At 37.8% G+C, this 23394-nt stretch overlaps 1 protein-coding gene across 5 annotated transcripts; it reads right to left on the bottom strand.

Moving 5' to 3' along the window:
- Window positions 1-607: 607 nt before the first annotated feature.
- Window positions 608-13480, bottom strand: LOC103102611 (zinc finger protein 501-like). 5 transcript variants are annotated; one of them, XM_056813756.1, is made up of 6 exons: window positions 12999-13480; window positions 8757-9066; window positions 7032-7278; window positions 6577-6703; window positions 3208-3321; window positions 608-2412 (listed from the first exon to the last, which is right to left on the bottom strand). In XM_056813756.1, the coding sequence occupies exons 3-6, from the start codon at window positions 7053-7055 to the stop codon at window positions 1424-1426; spliced, it is 1254 nt and encodes a 417-aa protein (XP_056669734.1). In that variant the 5' UTR covers window positions 7056-7278; window positions 8757-9066; window positions 12999-13480; the 3' UTR covers window positions 608-1423. The 5 variants fall into 5 exon arrangements, with proteins under 5 accessions (XP_056669734.1, XP_056669731.1, XP_056669732.1 ...); XM_056813753.1 differs by having other exon boundaries at window positions 8757-8870; XM_056813754.1 differs by lacking the exon at window positions 8757-9066.
- Between the last annotated feature and the right edge of the window lie 9914 nt (window positions 13481-23394).

The following is a 23394-nucleotide window of genomic DNA, read 5'->3' as shown; positions in this document are numbered from 1 at the left end:
TTCTTTTTCTACTTTGAGTTAACACTTAGTCAATTCCTTCTTTTAGTACCCCTACTTAGTACTTAGCTAACCACTAAGTAAAGAGAGCTCCACTCTTAACCCAATCAGTCAGAAATGTGTGAAACTCATGATAAAAATAGGTCTACACCTTCAGAGGCCTATAAAAGAATTAAGACTTTCAGAGGTGTGAAGTGGATCCCACAAGACACTCTCTCCCCCCTCTCCCCCCCCGGGCAGTGCTGGGAAATTTGGAAGCTGTGACTGGCCCCTGTGAAGAGGGGAAGGGACAAGATGCCACTATAAAAGGCTCTGAATTTCTGAGACTGGGAAGTCAGCTTCAAGAAGGAAGTTGGCCTCAGGAGTCATCTTCAGCTTGAGTCGTCTTGACCTGCCTCTTGGAGGGAACTTGGGTGAGTGAATAAATGGCTTTCCTTTCCTGGCTTCTGGAGAGACTTTAACTTTGGTTGAGAGGGTTAACAAGTTGTGCTGGCTGAGTCAAGCACCAGAGCAATATTTAGTGTGATAGGCTAGATATCTTCTCTATTCCTTTTTGTATTTCTCCACTTTCACTCTTTCGATCTCTTTTGTAAATAAAACTATTAAGCCATTTTGACTTTGTTATATTTTAAATTGGAGATTACCATATAATTTTCATATATTTTAGTCAAACCATTTAAATTTAATTCCTACATTATCTTGTTCCTTGCACTTTTCATGGCCCCACCCTTCCATCCATACCAACTGACAAAGAATATTTTTAAAAAAATAATGCATGTGAAACTTTAAACTTAAAGGTAGTTTAAAAACACTTAAAATGTATATATGTTAATAAGATATTAACAAAGACTGTTTCTATTTCCCCTTCCCTTTTAAAATTTGTGGTTTTTTAAAATTCTGTTGTTACATACACAGCTTAGGATCTAATTTTGGGTTTTCTTTTCTAAGCATCATTTTATATTTGTCTTCTGATGCTTCTTTGTGTTCTTCATATTTGTCACCTCCAATAGTGTAATAACAGTCCAATATGTTAATACACTAAATTCCCCAATGTGCTATGAAAATTTTTGTAGCAATAAGCCTTTTAACCTTCTTAGGATGCAGTTTTAGTACTAGGAGTACTTCATCAAAAGGTATAAAGTTTTTTGAGATATTATTTAATGCTTTCAAAAGGTGGCACAATTCATGGCTCTATCAGCAGTGTTACAATGTGCCTGCTTCTTCACAGCCCTTCCAACATTGAATTTCACCCTTTTAAAGCCACCGTTGTCAATATTAGCAGTTATGAGGAAGTATACATGAAGAGATTTGTTTAAGGTAGAACCAATTTTATGTTTTTATGGTGTTTCACATGCTAACTCAACTCTGTGGTATTTAATAAAGTGATAAGCCTAACTGAAGTTTTGCCCAAGATATATTCTCAGATTTACTCTTTGGCATAACGTCGCTGATGTTGGATGATAGATGCCTTGCTACAAAAGGCTTTTCCACACAAACTGCAGAAATAGGGTTTCTCTCCAGAATGGGTTTTTTGATGTCGAGTAAGGGATGAAAAGTCAAAGAAGGTTTTTCCACATTCATCACATCCAAAGGACTTCTCTTGAGTATGAATCCTCTGATGTAAAGAAAGAGATGAATGCCTAGCAAAGGCTTTTCTACATTCATCACATTCATAAGGCTTCTCACCAGTATGAATTCTTTCATGAACCATAAGGGATGAAGGATTTAAGAATGGTTTTCCACATTCATTACATTTATAGGGACTGTCTCCAGTATGAGTTATGCGATGTCTCATAATGGCACTTCTATGTCTGAAAGCTTTTCCACATTCATTACATTTATAAGGCTTCTCTCCAGTATGAATTCGTTCATGTTCTGTACGGGAAGAATGTTTAGAAAAGGTTTTCCCACATTCATCACATTCATAGGGTTTCTCTCCAGTATGAATTCGCTTATGGGCAGTAAGGTAGGAATGGTTCAAGAAGGTTTTTCCACATTCCTTACATTTATAAGGCTTTTTTCCAGTATGTGTTAGCAGATGTCTAGTAAGATTGCATTTCCAGCTAAAGATTTTCCCACATTCATTACATTCATAGGGACTCTCTCCAGTGTGACTTCTCTGATGTTGAGTAAGAGATAAGAAGTCAATAATTTCATCATATTGGTTATATTCCTGGCCTTGATCCTTGCTGTTTTTTTGAGGAAGGATTAACACTTGCTTAGAATGTCTCTCATAGGAAAGAGATGTCTCCCTTTCCTCTTCTTCAGCATTTTCTTTCTTGCTGTCCAATATGTCACCAGGTACACAAACTTCTCTATATGCAGAGCCTACTGGAATCATTATTCCTAATGAGTCTACTTCTGAAATTTTCTGCTTTGGAGATGACTTCTGGGTTTTAAGATAACTCTTCCAGTCTGAAACCAAGAGAAAACACAACTATAATCTGTTCACTGAGTTTTAAGGAAAAAAAAAAGCTATAGTAGAAAGGATAATGAAACTGAAAATAATGCCCACAAAACATCTAAACAGCTTTCAAAAACATCCTTGTTGTTTAGGTAGAGTAAAGGAAGCTGAAAACAAAAATGGGTATGGGGGGGGCAACTAGGTGACTCGGTAAATACAGTGCTAAGCTTGGAGTTGAGAGGACCTGGGTTCAAATGTGGTCTCAGACACTTCCTAGCTATGTGATTCTGGGCAAGTCACTTTACTCTAAATGCCTAGCCCTTGCCCTTCTGTCTTAAATTTGTTACTAATAATACACAGAAAACAAGGAGTTTCAAAAAAGCAGCAGCTTGGGAAAAATGACTAGCTCCCTGTACAAAGTGAACAGAAAACATGAAATCCAGGATTTTAAGAAAGGTCACCAGAACAATGTGTTATGTGGAGCAGATTCCAATGAGTAGGGAGGAAAAAGAATGGAATCCAGAAAAATGAACTTTCAGTCAGAAAGGAAAGGTGGTACCAGGAAAAGACAAGTTGAGAGGAAGAGTTATTAGGTAATAAAGACATAGGAAAAGGGAAGAAGAGGAATGACAACTGAAGAACAGGTGATACTTCAATATAGGAAAAGGAGACACAGCTTTCTGCCTGGGCTGCTCATGGCAATAAAAATCCTAACAGGCCCTGAGACTACTAGAATAGTTCCCTCTCACCAAACTGTGAGGCTATACTTCCAGTGAATTCTATATTTCTGCTTCTTAATCACTCACCCAAAGAAGAATTTTTGGGCAATTCTATTTCTTTAGCTCTTGATAGATTAAGAAACCATGGCTCTTTGCTTTGCTCCAACTGGAAGATCACATCAGGCTTAGATGTGGGAAGTCCTATTAGTGAAAAAGAAATATCAGTATTAGCCAACATTTTATATACTGTCACTTAATGTTATTATAGTCCCATGAAGTCAACATGATAGGTATTATATTATATTATATCCTCATTTCAGAAATGTGGAAACTGGGGCTCACAGAGGCTAAGTGACTTAGCCATGGGCACAGAGCTTTTATCCAAAAACACAGAACTATCCCAGAAATCGAGTGTCATTTTGACACAGACACACTCATAGACAGTCATTAACACTTAACAACATGCTGGTCCATTGATCTCTGTGAAATAACTTATATCTACTGAAGAGGCAACAGAACTATAGCACCTCCAGGTGCCTGGACCATCCCATTAAAAACATACTCCATGTTTTTCTAAAATGTTGAAAAAACATTTTAATAACCATTTCTTATCTTCTGCGCTCCCTCCTTCCCACTGAATCCAATTAATAGCAACAAAAAATAAAACTATCATACCAAATATGCCTCCCTAACCAAATTCCTACAACAGTGATGTCCAAAACCATAGTCTCATTTCTCTGACAGGAGGTGGTGGTGGGTTCCTCCTCACTCCTCCAGACTGTGGATTCAATAGAACACTGATCAGAACTCTTAAATCTTTCAAAGTTTTTTTCTACAAATTTGTTGTCACTGTGGAAATTGTTCTAGTGTGGGCTTACTTCACTCTGCATCAGTTCATATCAGTCTTGTGTCCTCTGAAATAGTCAATTTTATAATTTCTTATGGCATAATAAAATTTCATTATATCTAGATGTCTTAATTTGTTTAGCCATTTCCCAATAGGTAAACATCCCTACTGATTCTAGTTTTTTGCTTCTACAAAAAAGCTACTTTAAATATTTTGAAATAAATGTATTTTTCTTGGATTTTTTGGGGGCTATAACAGTAGTGGTATAACTAGGTCAAAGATTCATAGTTCAATAACATTGAAGACCCCATCATCCTCCTGGTCCCTAGGCTCACAATCTAGGTATTTTGCTCATCATTCTCTCTCACATATCCCACCAACATCCAATCTGTTGTCCAGTCTTATCAGTTCAATGCTTGTGAACATCTCAGATGTCCTCCTTCTCTCCTCTGACACTGTTACCACCCTGGCACATGTCCTTGTCACCTCACACCTAGGTTATTACAATAATCTTTTGGTTGTTCTCTCAGCCTCAAGACTTTTACCACTCTGGTCCTTCTGCCAACTCAGATATCAAATAAAGCTTTCTAAAATGAAGTCTGACCATGCCACCCCTTGCTTTGTTCTGTAATTCAATTTTATTTTTAGTTCTAAATTATCTCCCTTCCTTTTTTACCCATTGAGAAGGCAAAAAAAAAAAACTATTACAAATATGTATCATATAAAACAAATTCCTTATTAGCTATGGCTCCCCTCACCTATCCCTCCAACAAAAGATCTTCTGCTTCCATCTGTACTCTGAGACCCTAGGCCTGTGTTGGTGAACCTATGGCACATATACTGGAGGGGGCTGTTCCCCTTCTCCTCTCCACCCCTCTGAGGCCATTTATCACATGACCCACCCCTCTGACCAGCAGCCCAATAGAAGAGCTTCCTCCCTCCTATGTCTGGGGCAAGGGGGAGGGGGCAGTTTGAGTACTTGGTCTCTACAAGGTTTGCTATGTTTGCTATCCCTGCCTTAGGCTCTTTATTTGGAGAAGGGCAAAATGTTTCACCAGGAATCCTTTGGAATAGTGAGGGTCCCTGCATTAATTACAGTTTTTAAATCTTTTCATGTTGACTATCTTTTCAATATTGCTGTTATTGTGAAAACTGTTCTACTACTTCTCTTACTTCTTTGATAGTATCCACGGAAATTGGTTTGTTCTTTATTTTTGTAGGATTGGCTTCTAGGTACTTTCTTGCCGAGTTTCTAAAAGATCTAAAGAATACTGGTCCTCAAGAGATTTAAGTAGTTTCCACCCTCCAAGTTTTCCTCTTCTAGCAGCCTCCATAATATCATTGCTAGGATTTGTATCTATAGAGGCATTATTTGTTTTCATTTTCTTTAGTCTAGTCACATCCTTGTCCGAAGTCCTGGGTCACAATACCTTTCTGTAGCTGTAGCATCCCAAGCATATTCACATCTATGAAATATAAATGACTGTATGGCTACTGTGTCTCCAAGCATAAGGTTATACCAATGAGGCTTGTGAATGTAACCTTGAACTGGCCATGTGGCCCTTGGCTAAGACAAACTCATTAACATGCTCGGACTCAATTCCCCGGGAAAGCAGGGGTTTGCAATCTACACGCCCAAAGGTGTTCCCTCTACCTTGCCACCCAATCTTAATCATCTATACTTTGTGATGTGGTTACTAGTCCTTGGGAGTACCGCCCAAACAGGACAGGAATAAAATCCAGAGGCAATCCCATGAACTTCCTCTTGCCTCTTGGCCTTTCTCCCTTTCATGGAGCTCCACTGGGCTCCTCAATGACTATCTCTCTCCTCTTGACCTTCTCCTTCCCCGAGGCTGTAACCATCTCGGCCTGCATTTCCTACCTTAATCTCCTCCACCTCGTGTTCCTTGGTACTCATACTCTCCTATCAAAGGGAGTATCATAGGGATTGCCTGCCCTATTCAAACACTGACTTGTCCGTGTCTTTCATTTCCACCCTGGTTCTTGGTTCCTACCTCTCCTCGGGTCCCATCTATTTCTTTTTTGAGCCACCCATTCCCATCCCATTCAATCCCTTTGCTACTTGTACCCTGTACCTCTTCTAATTTTTCTTTTTCTGTAGACATTCAGATCTCTTAAAAAGTCTCTAGGATCAGGGGAAGTTGGGTAGCTTGGTGAATTGAGAGCCAGGCTTAGAGTTGGGAGGTCTTAGGTTCAAATCTGGCCTCAGATACTTCCCAGCTGTGTGACCCTGGGCAAGTCACTTGACCCCCATTGCCTAGCCCTTACCACTCTTCTGCCTTGAAACCAATACACAGTATTGATTCCAAGATGGAAGGTAAGGGTTTAAAAAAAATAAAAGTCTCTAGGATCACCCCATTCTCTGGTCCCTGGGAAAAAAGCAAGATTCCAGTATTACCTTCAGTGACAATACAGTCACTGAGGTTGCAAAGTAGTTTCTCTAAGCATCTCTCATATGACCAAGCTTCAGACAGTCACAGTGAAATATAAAGAACTCTAGGTACATCTCTGTACTCACTCCTATTTTAAGAGAGGATCATTTTCTTAAGATAGGACAGATGCTAGATCACAGAGTAGAAACCTCTTACCCAATGAGACGAGGTTTCTATAGTTCTCCAGCATCACATCCCTGTACAGATCTCTCTGAGCAGGGTTTAGTTGTCCCCACTCCTCTTGGCTAAAGTTCACAGCTACATCCTTGAAAGTCACTGATTCCTGAAACATAGAAGCCATAAACTCAGAGGAAGAGAAAAACTAAAAATATTTGGAGATGAAATGGAGATTGACAAGAAGTGGTCCTAGCAATGTTAAGAGCTTGAGGTACTGTGGAGTAAGGAGGAAAGTAGAAGCCTGTGACCTGAGGGGAAAGAGTGTCTTGCCCCTATGTTTCTATGCCTATCCCTGGTCCTACTGAGGAAGAACTTTATTAATTATATTCCTTGCAGCTCCAACTGGGTACAGAAGACCCATGAAGAGTGGAGAAAATTGCCATAGTCTGGAAATTATGACCACATTTCAGGAGAGAGAAAAAACCTTAATTCACCTGGTAATTGACTACTAGGAACATAGGCTTTATTCCCTCCTCTTCTGTCCTTTTGCTCCTATAAAACTGGGCATAGAAGATCCATGAAGAGTGGAGAAGGTTGCCACAGTCTGGAAATTATGACCACATTTCAGGAGAGAGAAAAAACCTAATTCACCTGGTATTTGACTACCAGGAACATAGGCATTATTCCCTCCTCTTCTGTCCTTTTCCTCCTATAAAAATGCAGAGTTCTGAGAACTGAGGGCTGGGGAAGAAAAGAAAGAGACATTGAAGGAATCTGGTCTTGTTTTATAAATACAAACCAGTTATGAAAATAATTTTTCATTATTTTTTGCTAAAACAATTCATATATTATACCATATGTTACATCATTCTTGGCTAAGTCCTATGAGATAAGAGATGAAAAAGTGAGCAAAACACTAATATGTCACAGACTTTTAATGGTAAGGAATTCTGACTATGGCTCATTCCATTTCACAGACAAAGTGCAGAAACCTCTAAAGAGCTTTCTCTATGGTTTTTTTGGTCTGCAGAACAATGCATGGAATTATGCTCTTAATAGAAGCAACCTGTTCTCAGGCTTTACCTTTCACCCTATGATTATACAGTGAGCTAAATCTTAATTCAAATATAGCCTCACTCAGAGGTTCCACAGTAACAACTAATTTTCTTTGATATTCACCAGAACTACAGTACTTTCACATCTATGTCAGCAACAATGACTACCTGGCTCCCATTTTTATGAGAGCCCTTGGCTCAGCCAATCTCGACAATGTGATCATTTTCAATCAGGTCACCTTATAGCTGCACAAATGAAGGATGATGGTATAAAATAACCCACTTTCCCCCTCTATGGCTCCAACTAATGCAGGAACTGTCTCCATTAAGTAATGGATAGAAGAGATTCCTCTTCAGTGAAAAAGGAGAGTTGAAAACTAGAGGATATGATATAGAAGCCCTATGATGTGAAAACTAGGAAAAGCAAATTGATTGTTTTGTTGATTCCATTCCATTTTACCACAGACATTTTTGTAACTGCCTAAGTATTGTTTCCTTTGTCTGAGAGTTAAGTATGTACATTCAGCTTTTTTGTAAATCACTTATTGTCTCTGAGTTAAATTTAGAAGTTCAATTCTCCTGCTAATCACTATTTTATTCTTATCTCAATGAAATGTTATCTTTGAAGGATGCAGGTGAAGGCCTAAAGGATAAGTCCACTAAAACCACAAATGGTCCACTAAACCATCCTTGCAGGTAGACTCAAACAGTGAATATTTCTTAGTGACAGCCAATCATATAGTTCTTCATGCCTGTGATGCTTCAGACCATATATCCAATCATATTGTTTTCCCATCTTTGATGCTACAAGCTTTGTAACCAATTGTAGGAGAAAACATTCCCCATCTATTACACTGCCATCTAGTTTTTGGATGCTCTTCCTTTTGTCTATAAAAATGATCTGTGTACCCTCATTTGGGGTCCTCTGGCTTGTCAAAGAGTTATTGGTAATTGTTAAGTTTATCAATAAACTGAACTTGCTTGCAACTTTGTGTCTCAGTTTACTTTAATTTAGTCATAACAGATGAATTTTCAAATATGCTCACTCAGTGAGAACAGGGAAAAGCCATGATCCAGTTGTGGCCTCTTTCTTTCCCCCCCAAGTCTTAATTTTTTACCATTTTCACCCTTATTTGTTGAGGGTCACATTTTTTTCATTCTCACCTCTATTTGGTAGAGGTCTTTGAGTCAAAATCTCCACCTTCTTAATGTTCTCTGGACAACATGCTTCCAATCCAACACCATGGGCATAATAGTGAGAAACTGCTCTGACAAATTCTGCTGGAAGCAACAGAATTTTCTTTATATGAATCTCTAGCCTCAAACACGAACATCCAATATCCTGCAATAGGTCTGGTGTTTGTCAAGGCCTTGGTCCCTCCTGGTATTGAAACTACATGAAGGTCCATCAAATGTGTCTTCATGATTGTATTTCTAAGCTGAATCAAATTGTCTTCTGGAATCCAAGTTTTCCCTGCAGGGCAAAGAATTAAGGACTCTAGAGATCAACAAAGAGTCAGGCTCTTACCCACATGGACTTTTAGGCAATTAGGGGATTGGAGAAGAAAGTATAGTTTTCTCCCTGTCAGAAAACCAGTTCTCTGGGGTCACAAAAACTGGATCACTAGTTTCTATCAAGTACTGATAAAGTTATAAAGGAGAAAAAAAAATCACCATTAAGGACTTATAAACCATAGTTGCTTGGTCCAGCCTCAAGGAACTACATGTAAAGAAATTCAAGGATCCAAAAGAATAGGAAAATAGCCTATGATATGTGCATCTGGAAGCAATATGGTACTACCATTTGGCAAGCAAAGAGTTCCACTGGGATTTTTTGGAAGCAAAATAAGAGATGAATATAGTTAACTACATTTTTCTAGACTTGACATTTAAAACACTGACATTAAAACATATGACAGGGGGCAGGTAGGTGGATCTCTGGATAAGAGAGCCAGGTCTAAGAATGGGAGGTCATGTGTACAAATCTGGCTTCAGACACTTCCTAGCTGTGTGACCCTGGGCAAGTCACTTAACCCCAGTTGCCTAGCCCAGTTATAGAGAACTTTTTAGAGATGGAGTGTCAGGCCCCACCCCAACTCCTGTCCAGATTCAGTGCTATGCCCCTCCCCTTTAGAGATCGTGCCATGTTACCCCCACCCCCCCAAGTGCCCAGCATAGCACCCTCCCTTACAGGGAGGGAGAAAGCACTACTATGTATCTTGAATAAATACTCCCCTCAATTGTCATTTTAATGTAAAACTCTGCCTAGAGAGTAGGTACTGCCTTTTACCTTTCTTTGTATCCCTAGCTCTGGATACAAAAGTGCCTGGAACCTAGTAGGTGCTTAATAAATGTTTCCTGACTGGTGCATCAAGGTAGGACTGTGGACAGAGAGACAGGCCTGGAGTTGGAAGGGCCTAGGTGCAAATCTGGACTCAAATACTTCTTACCTGTGTGACCTTGGGCAAGTCACTTTACCCCAATTGCCTAGCCCTTGCCACACTTCTGTTTTAGAATTGATAATAAGAGAGAAGGTAAGGGCTTAAAAAAAGTGTATTCATTGACTACAGTAGAAGGTAAATTATGAGGTAATAATGTAGAATATTCTAGCCCTTTCTATAAGGATTTTTTAAACAGTCTGTAAGATATTGACTTTTGTCAAACTGGGACAGTTGGCTAATAGAAAGGAATCACTATAAGGCAAAAATTTGTCTGAATAGTTAATAGCAGAATCAGTTAATTTGCTTCAACACCTACATATGTCCATGCAAATACATGAAACATAGGCTTACACAGATATAGGCACAAATATGAAACATACAAAGTGAGACACACTCATTCCCCTTCATCCTAAGAAAGGAGACAAATTACGTTCCCCTCAGATTTAATTCAAATACTGAGATGCACATGTTCTTTAAGTACTCAATACTTTACCTTCACTTTCTATGGATAAGTTTATGGATGAGCTCATCCAGTTGTAGTTCACCAGATTACTATATTTACCTCATAGAGATATTGTCTGTGCTTTCATACTTCCCTCTGGTTTGTGAAGAAGAGGTTTGCTCAAGATCTGTTTTTACTAGTGTGTGAGATAAAAAGCAAGCATGAATGCCCCACTCACTTGAATAAACACCTGGAGTCAGAAAGTAGGAGTAGAAGAGAAAAAAGTTTATTTCTTCTTTCTTATGAGAAAGGGAAAATTGCCCTAGTGGCAAATATGAATGCCTGGGGGCAAATATAGACATTATATTGGTTCCTGACAGGAGACTTCCCCACTCCCTCCTCTGTCTGACCTCCCTTGTCTGGGGGCCAGAACTTACAATCTAGGCACAAAGTCCACCCCCAAAATAGCAATATACATGAGCTCATCACATGGGAGGGCATGAGTATCATCCTAAATTTTCAAGGGTAAGAAGAAATAAAGAGGCAGGTGTAACTAGGCCGTCTCCTTGTTTCTTGAGCCCTGATCATGCCTTTGAAGTGAGATAAAAAGCTTGGTCCTAAATTAATTAGAATTCCTTGAAGTTGAAAACACATTTCATTTCTGGTGGGAGGAAAGGTATAAGCTTGGGTGCTTCATTTTGAGAATTACACATTTAATTCTATCCCATTCACTATGTCTGGTGCCTTTACTTCAGTCACTTTTAGGGGAAAACAATTCTCTCTTCCTCTTTTCTAAAGCCAGTCTCTAGAGCTGAATTCCATCCCTTATCATGTCCTCTAACATCCAAGTCCCAAAACAAGCATCTCCAATCTTAACATCTCCAATCTTTTCTTCTGTAGTTTTACTATTTGTAAATTTGATTGTTGAACCAAACTTTATATTTTTTTCCCAATAAACTTCACTTTATTAAATTTAGTTCTCCTGTCTGGACTTTTTTTTGATTCTGACTCTGATTCAAAGAGTTATTCCATCTTTTTTTCTATCTTTGTGCCATATGCAAGTTTAACATCCATAATTTATGCTTTTATTCAAGAAATGAAGCAGCATGACACAATGGAAAGCAGTTTAGATTTGGGCCCAAGAACTTTAATTTAAATAATTCTGGTTTTGTAACTGACTTCATGTGTGCCCTTAGACAAATCACTTAACTTTTCAGGGACCTCACTACCCTCATTTATAAAGAGAAGGTGCCAGACTGGTGACTTCCAAGGTCCCTACATACTATAAATCTATGATCCTATGTTAAGATACCACAAAGGATTAAAATGTTAAAATGGCTCGAGCCAAGTGAAGATCCCTAGGACACTCCACTAGAGGACTCTCTCCAAGCTGAACTTTCATTTTTTCTGTTAACTGACCTTTGGATGAACACTAATAATAATATATCTTCTGTATTTATCTATCTTATCCATAAGCACAGCAAGTAGAAACTTTGCCTTTCTAAGGCCTCAATTTCTTCCTCTGTAAAATGTTTTCACTCAACTCATGGCTCAATAAAGTGGAAATACCACTGAATTTAAAGCAAAAGACTTGGTTCAACTCCTACCTCTGCACTATATTACCTGACTGACATTATTGAGGCTTTTAAATGAGGCTTCATTAGTAATATAGTGGGACTGGAACTGATGGTTTACATCCCTGTTGGCAAATCTAAGAAACTCATGTTGGAGGGGCTGTTTCCTTCCCCCTCAAGGTGCCCCTGAGAACGTTTCTCACATGTCCTGCCCCTCTTCCCAGCAGCCCAATGACAGTGCTTCCTCCCTCCCCTGTCTGGGGTAAGATGTGGGGTTCACTGAGGGTGCAGTTTGGGCACTCCCTCTCTAAAAGTTTCACCACCACTGGCTTACATGTTCCCTTCTGGCTCTTAATGCAGTAGCCTACAATTTCCAAAATCACTTCCAGATTTTATAAAGTTTATTACATTAATTAAAAGAACATTTTGACAGTTTTTGTTTTTCTGTCAGCTAGACTGACCAATACTTTTCTCTCCCAATTCCCCAAGCACAGAGCCATGATTTATCTGTAATAGAAATGCTGCTTGAAAAAGTCACAGACCTGAACAGACTTCAAAGAACATTCATGTTCCCAGCTCCAAATGAGCTTTCTTGAATGTAGGTGGGAGGGCTTTTATGTCCCCCTCTCACCACCCTTCATTTCTCCCTTCTCTCCCCTCAAAACAGGGGCTGGACAGCTACTGTCCCTAGGGACTGGGCTTTTGTTCAAAAAGGGGAAGGAGGCGGGAATCTTCGTCCCCTGGGCCTAGGGTTCTGAAGATCTGGGTGCCAATTCAGAACTTAGATCCCCAGTGACCACCTCCGCCCATGTCTGCTGACCCCTCATCCCTCAGACCACACCTGGGGATGTACATACGCCATACACATACATGGATACACAAACACACCTACGGTAAGACCTACAGGCGAACATGGGGATACATACAAATACGGACACACACACTTTACCTCAGTCCCACCCAAGCACGTCCACGCAAGTCCCGGTCTCCGTTAAAACGGCCCACGCGGGCTCTACTTCCCAGCAGCATCAGGAGGTTCCGTGTCCCAGGCTCCTAAGGACGATAAGGGCTTTGCACCACATAGGATAGAACGGTCTTCTGGGAAATTGAGTCTTGGATTTTATCTGCGCAGACTCAGCGAGGATCCTGGCCCAAGTAGCGCCTTAGAGCACCGGAGAAGACAGATTCGGTTACCGTGGTAACGACTTGTTCGGACTTAGGGCCCAAAGATAGCTTGCGAGGAAGTGACTAGCGGGAGGATTTGGTGGCTGAACTGCACCTAAATTAACCTGGGAGGGAAGAATCCTGGAGTCCCCTCGGGGCCACGACCCCTTCCACTCCTAGACTCCAAAAATAATTTTTAAAAAAATTTACCTTTAATTTTTCTGAACTTTGCAAAAACACCAAATAAAACGAGTATTTCCATATACGTGATTATAGGTGAAACTGTTATGGAGAGCTTGCTTTTCCTTTATAACCTATAATAAATTCAAAATATATTTAAAAGTTTTTCTATTTGTGATTCCCGCTGGCCTTTCATTGAGACGATGTTGTGTGAAACCCTATCTAAAGTCCCTTTTCTCCCATATCTGCGTCCAATGAGGGGGGAGGGGGAAGGAAAACCTTATAACAAATATACATAGCAATTTAGAGATAAATAAGGCACTTCTGCTAAAAGGAGACATAGACAACAATCAATCCTGTAATATCAATATGCTCCAAATATCGTAGAACCTAAATAAATTCATGAAGGAAAAATTCACTGAATTGCAAGAGGATAGCAACATAACTAACAATAGTAAGAAGCATTAATGGCCCCTTCCTAAATGTGGACAAACCTATTAAATAAGCAGGGGGGGGGGATATAGAATTGAGCATATTACAGAAAAAATCAGAACTTAAAGATTTATAGCATCTTGTGCATGGGACTACTAAAAAAATTCATATTTCTCAGACCATAAAATTTTTACAAAAACTGAGGCTTGATTCAAATAAGCATAAAAGGAAGAAATAATAAACATGTCCTTTACAAATTATGACTTAACTGCCACAAAAAGAATTGTAATCAATATTATTGTACAAATAGGTCCTTTTCTCTTTTTTGGATCACTTTGGGATACAGATTCAATAATGGTATTGAGTCAAAGGTTATGCACTTTTAGAATCCTATGAACTTAGTTCCAAATTGCTTTCCAGAATGGCAGGATCAGATCTCAACTCCACCAACAGTGGATTAGTGTTCCAATTTTCCTACATCGCCTCCAATATTTATAATTTTCCTTTACTGCCATATTAGCTAATCTGATGGGTATGAGGTGGTACATCAGAGTTGTTTTAATTTGCATTTCTCTAATCAAAAGTGATTTAGAGCATTTTTTCTTCATGTTACTATGGATGGCTTTGATTTCATCATCTGAAAATTTCCTTTTCATGGACTTTAGCCATTTATCAATTGGAGAATGACATTTATTTTTATAAATTTTATTTAGTTCTCAGTATATTTGAGAAATTAATCCTTTATCAGAGATACTGGCTGCAAAATTGGCCTAGGCCCTAGGCATTTTCCTACTATTTCCTCTTACTCTGTCTCTCTCCCTTCCCTTAATTCTTTCATTCGTATTAATTAAAATCTCCATAAAACCCAGCTGACTTGGGTATTTCATAGTTGGGAATTTTTCCTATGGTGACCACTTACTTTTGATAAAAATCAAGACACTCAAATTATTTTAAAGTTTTGGCAATTCACAGTCTTGAACCCACATTTTCGCGGTCACACTGTCTATAAGCTGCCATCTTGACCACTGCTAGAGTCTATACTTTATTAACCTTAAAAAATCCAGGGTAACCTATATACCACAATAAGGCAGCAGAGAAGTCAGTTGTTCAGCATTTATTATGTGTTTTCTATGTGTCAGGCACTATGTTACGCACGGGGGATACAAAGAAAGGCAAAGAAACAGAACCTGCTCTCAAGGAGCTCATAGTCTAATGAAGACTTTATTGGAGGATATACAATGGCCTTTTCCATGCATTGCACCTATCAACTTGTGTTGATATCTTTCTGATTCTTTTGAGCAGTAATCTGACTTCTATTAGTATTTTAGAGAAATTTATTATTGGTTTTCCTGAAATATAGTGATCAGACTCAAAATGTCTTCACAGGATTTTAATGAATCTCAACTTTTCCTTTTATTTCCATGATCTTCCCTCTTATCTTTTACCTTTTGTCAGCAAAGCTTCCAGAATTTTTCAAGTTAAGTAATTTTTTTTGCCTGCGTGGGCTATTGTTTCAGCTATTCTGTTTTCAAGTAAAACCATCTTTTTTATAAGGGAATCCATTGCTCAACTCACATTCTCAATTGATATTTTCAAATTAGTCATCATCTCCTGGGAATACTTTGTGGCTTTTAGTTCCTTATGTAATCTTGCTGTCCACTTTGCTGTGTCTTGCAGTAATTTCAACTTTGTTTCTGAGGCTGCAGATAGCATTTTATCATTTTTTTTTGGCTTCATATTTTTTGAATTCATAACTTTTATTTAATATGTTGGAACTTTAAATGTCTTTTTTGTTATTTTCACAGTTTCTAGTACTACATCTATTGTTATTGATATTTTTAGGAAAATATTAAGATAGATTTCCTTTCAATGTTTGACTCCTCAATATTTCTGGTCAGCACCAATTCAGGTATTTGTGTACCCAATGTGTTGTACATTAACAAAGACCTAAGTATAACAAGGTTCTGTGAGGTGGAGCATTCTAAAAGAAACATTTTTGTATTAGGGTCTCTGAAGTCAGATTCATAACTTACACATAGATGACACACGGAACAAGTTTGGTATCAAAAAAGACAAAATGAAAATGACATGGGAAGATGCAAGATAAAATCAGTTTTAAACTTTCATGGGATTTATTAATCTATACTCTAATTCTGGATTTAACAAACTGACAAATTTTGTCTAAAGTTTTGTCCAAGATCATATATTCTCAGGTTTTCTCTCTGGCATAACATCCTTGATGCTGCTACAAGTTTAGCCACAAACACTTTATAAACAAGATTTCTCACAAATTGAGTTTCTTTGATACAGAAAAATGGATGACTATCTAGAGATTTTCCCACACAGGGCTTTTCTTCCAGTATAAATTCTCATGAATAGTAAGGGATGAAGAGCTTAAGAAGTTTTTTTTTTCCATATTTTTTCATTTTTAGAGACTTTCTATTATGTGAGTCATCCTGTGTCTCATTATCCCAATTCTATGCTGAAAGCTTTCCCACATTCACTGCATTTATAAGGTTTTTCTCCATTATGAACTGTCTCATGTTCAGTGAGGGATGAATATTTAGAGAAAGCCTTCCTACATTTATCACATTCATAGGGCTTCTCTTCAGTATGAATTCTCTGATGTAGAGAAAGAGATGAATGTTTAGCAAAAGCCTTTTCACATTTATTACATTTATAGGGCTTCTCTCCAGTATGAGTTCTCTTATGAACACCAAGGGATGAGGGATTTAAGAATGGTCTTCCACATTCATTACATTTATTGGGACTTTTTCCTGTGTGAATCAACTGATGTCTCATATGGCCACTTTTATGTCTGAAAACTTGCTCACATTCATTACATTTATAAGGCTTCTCTCCACTATGAATTCTCTCATGTTCAGTAAGAGATGAATGTTTAGAGAAAGCTTTTGCACATTCACATTTATATGGCTTTTCTCCAGTATGAATTTGCCTATGTATAATAAAATATGAATGGTTCAAGAATCCTTTTCCACAATCTTTACAAACATAAGGCTTTTCTCCAGTATGTGCTAACTGGTGTCGAGTAAGATTACATTTCCAACTAAACAGTTTCCTACATTCCTTACATTCAAAGAGACTCTCCCTAGTATGACTGATGATGTTGAGTAAGACATGAACAGTTAAAGAAAGATTTTCCACATGAATGGCATCCATAGCCTCTATCCTTGTATGGTTTTGTTGGGGGGGAGTGATTAACACTTGATTGGAATCTCTCTCATGGGAAAGGCATGTTTCCCATGTTTCCTTTTTAGAGTTATTGTTCTTTCTATCAATCTATCAATCCATTCCCTTATATAATCTCCACCAAATGCAAGGTTTAGAGGCACCATTACTATCCATGGTGATTCTATTCCTTCAGAAATGTTTGGTTTTGGAGATGGCTGCAGGGGCTGACGTTGACTCTCCCAGTCTGAAACCAAGAAAAAACACAAAAATAACAATTCTCTATGTGGGAAGAAAGGAAAATACCATTGTTGAAAGAGAATACTGAACTAGAAAGCAATGCCAATTAAGCTTATAGGAAATTCTCAAAAATGGACAACCTAGGATCAAAAATTTAGAGATTAAGTATCTGAGGTAGGATTCAAATCTAGGTCTTCCTGACTCCAAATCCAAGGTCTTCTCTCTCTATGCCACCCTGCCTCTCAATAAGGAAACTGGCTCACTAAGGAAAATGGAAGAGACTGGCTAGCTCACAAAGTAAGGTGATCAGAGGACCCATCCAAGAGTACAGTAAGATTCAACACAGAAATATGTTATAAAGAGGAGACTGTAGGAGCCTTATTGTCCAGCACAGGGTGGGACAGGATAAAAGCTATGAGGTCCCTCAAACTTTCCTCTATAAGCTCAAGCTGAGTATTTAGTTCTTCATTTTGTTGAATAGTAGAAGGAGAAATCAGTTGGTTTGACTGAGAAATTAGTTTTTTGAGGAGATACAATATTACAGCTATAACAATCAAAATCTCAAGGAGGAGTAGTGTGTCCATTAGACTTTGCCATAAATTCCATGGGATGAGCCATTTCAGAGAGACAAGGAATACTATATTTACAAGTTTGGTCATGGGGCTGATAAGCCAGTTGTTAAGTAAGTTGTGAATATATTTCTACAAGGCCAAAACTTTCTCCAGGTTTCCCTTACTCCTAATCTAGGCAGTTGTTCCCTAAAGGAAAGGAGATTTAGAAACAGCTCTCCTAGCCAGGACCTTAGGGCCCTGTTGCTAAGATTTAAAACAGCTGTGTTCTATTTGATTTAAGGAGAAATTAAAAAGATTTTACTCACCTGCTCTAGCAGCTATGTTTTGAAGCAGAGTTTAGCTGTTTAAAAAGACTGACTGACAAGAGCAAGTAATAAAGAGAGAAAGGATAGAGATTTCACAGAAATTTGAGGGTTTTTGTCACAACCAATGTGGTCAGCCAAAACTGTAAGAATAATTTTAGTGTTTTGACTTAAAAAATCTAAATAATTAGTCGCCAGGGAAAATTCCCAAATAATAAAATACCCAAGTCAGCTGGGAATTATGGTGATTTTAATTAATAAATATAGAGAAAGAGAATTAATTTAAACTGCTCTGGCTCAGGCTGAGCCAGGCAGTAGTTAAAGGCCTTGGCCAAAGTGGCCTCCCTGAGCCTAAGGGAAAGGGAGTCAATCATAACTCACCACGAGACCCGTCTCCAAGGAAGCTGTCTGAGTGGGATCCTCCAGGCAGAGTTCCAGGCCTCACTGAACTCAATTCAATTGTGAACTGATTTCAATTGCCTGAACTGACTTTTTAGCCTCCTTTTAAAGAAAATTTTCTCTTATGTCACCTCCCCTAAATTTTCACGTCTACCAATCACAGTAGACAGGACTGCCTATTCTTTAGTTCTTACCTTTTCTGGTTAGATTATATCTTCTGAGGCACTTCACACTTCTTTGTTAAGCTTACCTTTTGTGAGTTATTTGACCTTTTTATGATTAATTCAACTTTTGTAGGTACTTAACACTTTTTTGTATTAGATCTAAAAATAGACTTAGCTCAAGTTTTAGTTTCACTATAAGATATGAGTTAAGTACCTTCATTGTTCAATCAGGAGTTTACAACTTTATCTTCCCCTAAAGTATGTCTAATTAGGGTGGAGTAATTTCCTTTTTTTTTTATATAATTCAAACTTAAAAAAATTTTTTTTTTATTTTTTAAAACATTATTTTATTTGGTCATTTTCAGACATTATTCCTTGGAAACACAGATCATTTTCTTTTCCTCCCACCCCCACCCCCACAACCCCTCCCCTAGCCAACTCGCAATTCCTCTGGGTATCACATGTGTCCTTGCTCTGAACCCATTTCCTTGTTGGTATTTGCATTAGGGTGCTCATTTAGCATCTCTCCTCCATCATGTCCCCTCAACCTCTGTAGTCAAGCAGTTGCTTTTTCTCAGTGTTTTTACTCCCTCAGTTTGTCCTCTGCTTGAGGATAGTTTTTTTTTTTTCCTCATAGACCCCTACAGATTGTTCAGGGATATTGTAAAGCCATTAATGGAGAAGTCCATTATGTTCGATTGTACCACAGTGTTATCAGTCTCTGTGTACAATGTTCTCCTGGTTCTGCTACTTTTGCTCTGCATCACTTCCTGGAGGTTGTTCCAGTCTCTATGGAATTCTTCCACTTTATTATTCCTTTGAGCACAATAGTATTCCATCACCAACATAAACCACATTTTGTTCATCCATTCCCCAATTGAAGGGCATCCCCTCATTTTCCAATTTTTGGCCACCACAAAGAACGCAGCGATGAATATTCTTGTACAAGTCTTTTTCCTTATTATCTCTTTGGGGTACAAACCCAGCAGTGCTATGGCTGGATCAAAGGGCAGACAGTCTTTTATCGCCCTTTGGGCATAGTTCCAAATTGCCCTCCAGAATGGTTGGATCAATTCACAACTCCACCAGCAATGAATTAATGTCCCTACTTTGCCACATCCCCTCCAGCATTCATTACTTTCCATAGCTGTCATGTTGGCCAATCTGCTAGGTGTGAGGTGATACCTCAGACTTGTTTTGATTTGCATCTCTCTGATTATAAGAGATTTAGAACACTTTTTCATGTGCTTATTAATACTTTTGATTTCTTTAACTGAAAATTGCCTATTCATGTCCCTTGCCCATTTTTCAATTGGAGAATGGCTTGATTTTTTTTGTACAACTGGTTTAGCTCTTTATAAATTTGAGTCATTAGACCTTTGTCAGAGGTTTTTGTTATGAATATTGTTTCCCAATTTGTTGCTTTCCATCTAATTTTAGTTACATTGGTTTTGTTTGTACAAAACATTTTTAATTTGATGTAGTCAAAATTATTTATTTTGCATTTTGTGGTTCTTTCTAAGTCTTGCTTGGTTTTAAAATCTTTCCCTTCCCAAAGGTCTGACATGTATACTATTCTGTGTTCACCTAATTTACTTATAGTTTCCTTCTTTATATTCAAGTCATTCACCCATTCTGAGTTTATCTTAGTGTAGGGTGTGAGGTGTTGGTCCAAACCTAATCTCTCCCACACTGTCTTCCAATTTTCCCAGCAGTTTTTATCAAATAGTGGATTTTTGTCCCAAAGGCTGGGGTCTTTGGGTTTGTCATAGACTGTCTTGCTGAGGTCATTTACCCCAAGTCTATTCCACTGATCCTCCTTTCTGTCTCTTAGCCAGTACCAAATTGTTTTGATGACCACTGCTTTGTAATATAGTTTGAGATCTGGGACTGCAAGCCCACCTTCCTTTGTATTTTTTTTTCATTATTTCCCTGGATATCCTTGATCCTTTGTTCTTCCAAATGAACTTTGTTATGGTTTTCTCTAATTCAGTAAAAAAGTTTTTTGGTAGTTCAATGGGTATGGCACTAAATAGATAGATAAGTTTGGGTAGGATGGTCATTTTTATTATGTTAGCTTATCCCACCCATGAGCAATCAATGTTTTTCCAGTTGTTTAGATCTAGTTTTAATTGTGTGGAGAGTGTTTTGTAGTTGTATTCATATAGTTCCTGTGTTTGCCTCAGCAGATAGATTCCTAAGTATTTTATATTGTCTCAGGTGACTTTAAATGGAATTTCTCTTTCTAATTCTTGCTGTTGAACTGGGTTGGAGATATATAGAAATGCTGATGACTTATGTGGGTTTATTTTGTATCCTGCAACTTTGCTAAAATTGTTGATTATTTCGACTAGCTTTTTGGTTGATTCCCTAGGATTCTTTAAGTAAATCATCATATCATCCACAAAGAGTGACAGCTTGGTCTCCTCATTGCCAATTTGAATACCTTCAATTTCTTTTTCTTCTCTAATTGCTACTGCTAGTGTTTCTAGTACAATATTAAATAATAAAAGTGATAATGGTCATCCTTGTTTGACTCCTGATCTTATTGGGAAGGCTTCGAGTGTATCCCCATTGCAGATGATGCTTGCAGATGGTTTTAGGTATATACTGTTTATTATTTTTAGGAAAGGCCCTTCTATTCCTATACTTTCTAGTGTTTTCAATAGGAATGGGTGTTGTATTTTGTCAAAGGCTTTTTCTGCATCTATTGAGATAATCATGTGATTTTTGTTGGTTTGCTTGTTTATATGGTCAATTATGTTAATGGTTTTCCTAATATTGAACCATCCTTACATTCCTGGTATGAATCCTACCTGATCATAGTGGATAACCCTTGTGATGACTTGCTGGAGTCTTTTTGCTAGTATCCTATTTAAGATTTTTGCATCTATATTCATTAGGGAGATTGGCCTATAGTTTTCTTTCTCTGTTTTTAACCTGCCTGGCTTTGGGATCAGTACCATGTTTGTGTCGTAAAAAGAATTTGGTAGAACCCCTTCTTGGCTTATTATGTCAAATAGTTTGTATAATATTGGTGTTAGCTGTTCTTTGAATGTTTGATAGAATTTATTTGTGAATCTGTCTGGACCTGGGGATTTTTTCTTAGGGAGTGCTTTGATTGCTTGTTCAATTTCTTTTTCTGATATGGGGTTGTTTAGGTAATTTATTTCCTCTTCTTTTAGTCTAGGCAATTTATATTTTTGTAAGTATTCATCCATATCACTTAGATTGCCATATTTGTTGCCATATAATTGGGCATAGTAGTTTTTAATTATTGCCTTGATTTCCTCTTCATTAGAGGTGAGGTCTGCCTTTTCATCTTAGATACTGTCAATTTGGTTTTTTTCTTTCCTTTTTTTAATTAGACTAACTAGTACTTTGTCTATTTTATTTGTTTTTTCAAAGTACCAGCTTCTATTCTTATTTATTAAATCAATAGTTCTTTGACTTTCAATTTTATTAATTTCTCCTTTGATTTTTAGGATTTCTAATTTAGTCTTCATCTGAGGATTTTTAATTTGTTCACTTTCTAGGTTTTTAATTTGCATGCCCAATTCATTGACCTCTGTCCTTCTTAATTTGTTTATATATGAACTCAAGGATATAAATTTCCCCCTGAGTACTGCTTTGGCTGCATCCCAAAGGTTTTGAAAGGATGTTTCACCATTGTCATTTTCTTCAATGAAGATATTGTTTCTATGATTTGTTCTTTAACTAGCCAGTTTTGGAGAATCATATTGTTTAATTTCCAATTAATTTTTTATTTATCTCTCCATGTACCCTTACTAATTATTATTTTTATTGCATTGTGGTCTGAGAAGGTTGCATTTATTATTTCTGCCCTTTTGCACTTGTTTGCAATGATTTTGTGCCCTAATACATGGTCAATTTTTGTGAATGTACCATGTGCTGCTGAAAAGAAGGTATATTCCTTTTTGTCCCTATTTATTTTCCTCCATATGTCTACTAACTAATTTTTCTAAAATTTCATTTGCTTCTCTCACCTCTTTCTTATTTATTTTTTTATTTGATTTATCTAGTTTGGATAGGGGAAGGTTCAGATCTCCCACTAGTATAGTTTTTCTATCTGTTTCATCCTTGAGCTCCTCTAGTTTCTCCTTTAGAAATGTGGATGCTCTGCCATTTGGTGCATACATATTGAGTACAGATATTTCCTCATTGTCTATACTGCCTTTTATCAGGATCTAATTACCTTCCCTATCTCTTTTAACTAGATTTATTTTTACTTTTGGCTTTGTCCAATATCATGATTGCTACTCCTGCCTTCTTTTTCTCAGTTGATGCCCAGTAGATTTTGCTCCATCTGCTTACTTTTACCCCTTGTGTCTACCTTCCTCATGTGTGTTTCTTGCAGACAGCATATGTTAGGGTTTTGGATTCTAATCCACTCTGCTATTTGCTTGCGTTTTATGGGTGAGTTCATTCCATTCACATACAGAGTTATGGTTACTAGCTGTGTATTTCCCAGCATTTTGATTTCTACTCCTGGTCCTGCCTTTTCTTCTTTCACTATTTCCTTCTACACCAATGTTTGTAGTCAGTTCCCCTAGTTACCCCCCTTATTTTACTTGCCTTTCTACCCCCCTCCCTTATTTTCCCCTGTAGTCTTTTTAAAATTCCCCCCCTCCCTCTCTCTCCCTTGTACTGCTTCCCTCCCCACCAGTCCTTTTTTTACCCTT

The sequence above is a fragment of the Monodelphis domestica genome, chromosome 1 (genome assembly GCF_027887165.1).
Source record: "Monodelphis domestica isolate mMonDom1 chromosome 1, mMonDom1.pri, whole genome shotgun sequence".
In the NCBI taxonomy this organism is placed as follows: domain Eukaryota; kingdom Metazoa; phylum Chordata; class Mammalia; order Didelphimorphia; family Didelphidae; genus Monodelphis; species Monodelphis domestica.
Note: the sequence above shows the minus strand (reverse complement) of the source record. Positions and strands in the feature narration are given on the sequence as shown.

What these genes read in the sequence shown, in the direction of transcription:
- LOC103102611 (XM_056813756.1), bottom strand. Translation starts at nt 7,055, where the DNA reads ATGTTCCTAGTAGTCAATTACCAG. An exon ending in TAGAAACCTCGTCTCATTGG is followed by an intron (nt 3,322 to 6,576) that starts GTAAGAGGTTTC and finishes TTTCACTAATAG; the next exon opens with GACTTCCCACATCTAAGCCT. An exon ending in GCCCAAAAATTCTTCTTTGG is followed by an intron (nt 2,413 to 3,207) that starts GTGAGTGATTAA and finishes TCTTGGTTTCAG; the next exon opens with ACTGGAAGAGTTATCTTAAA.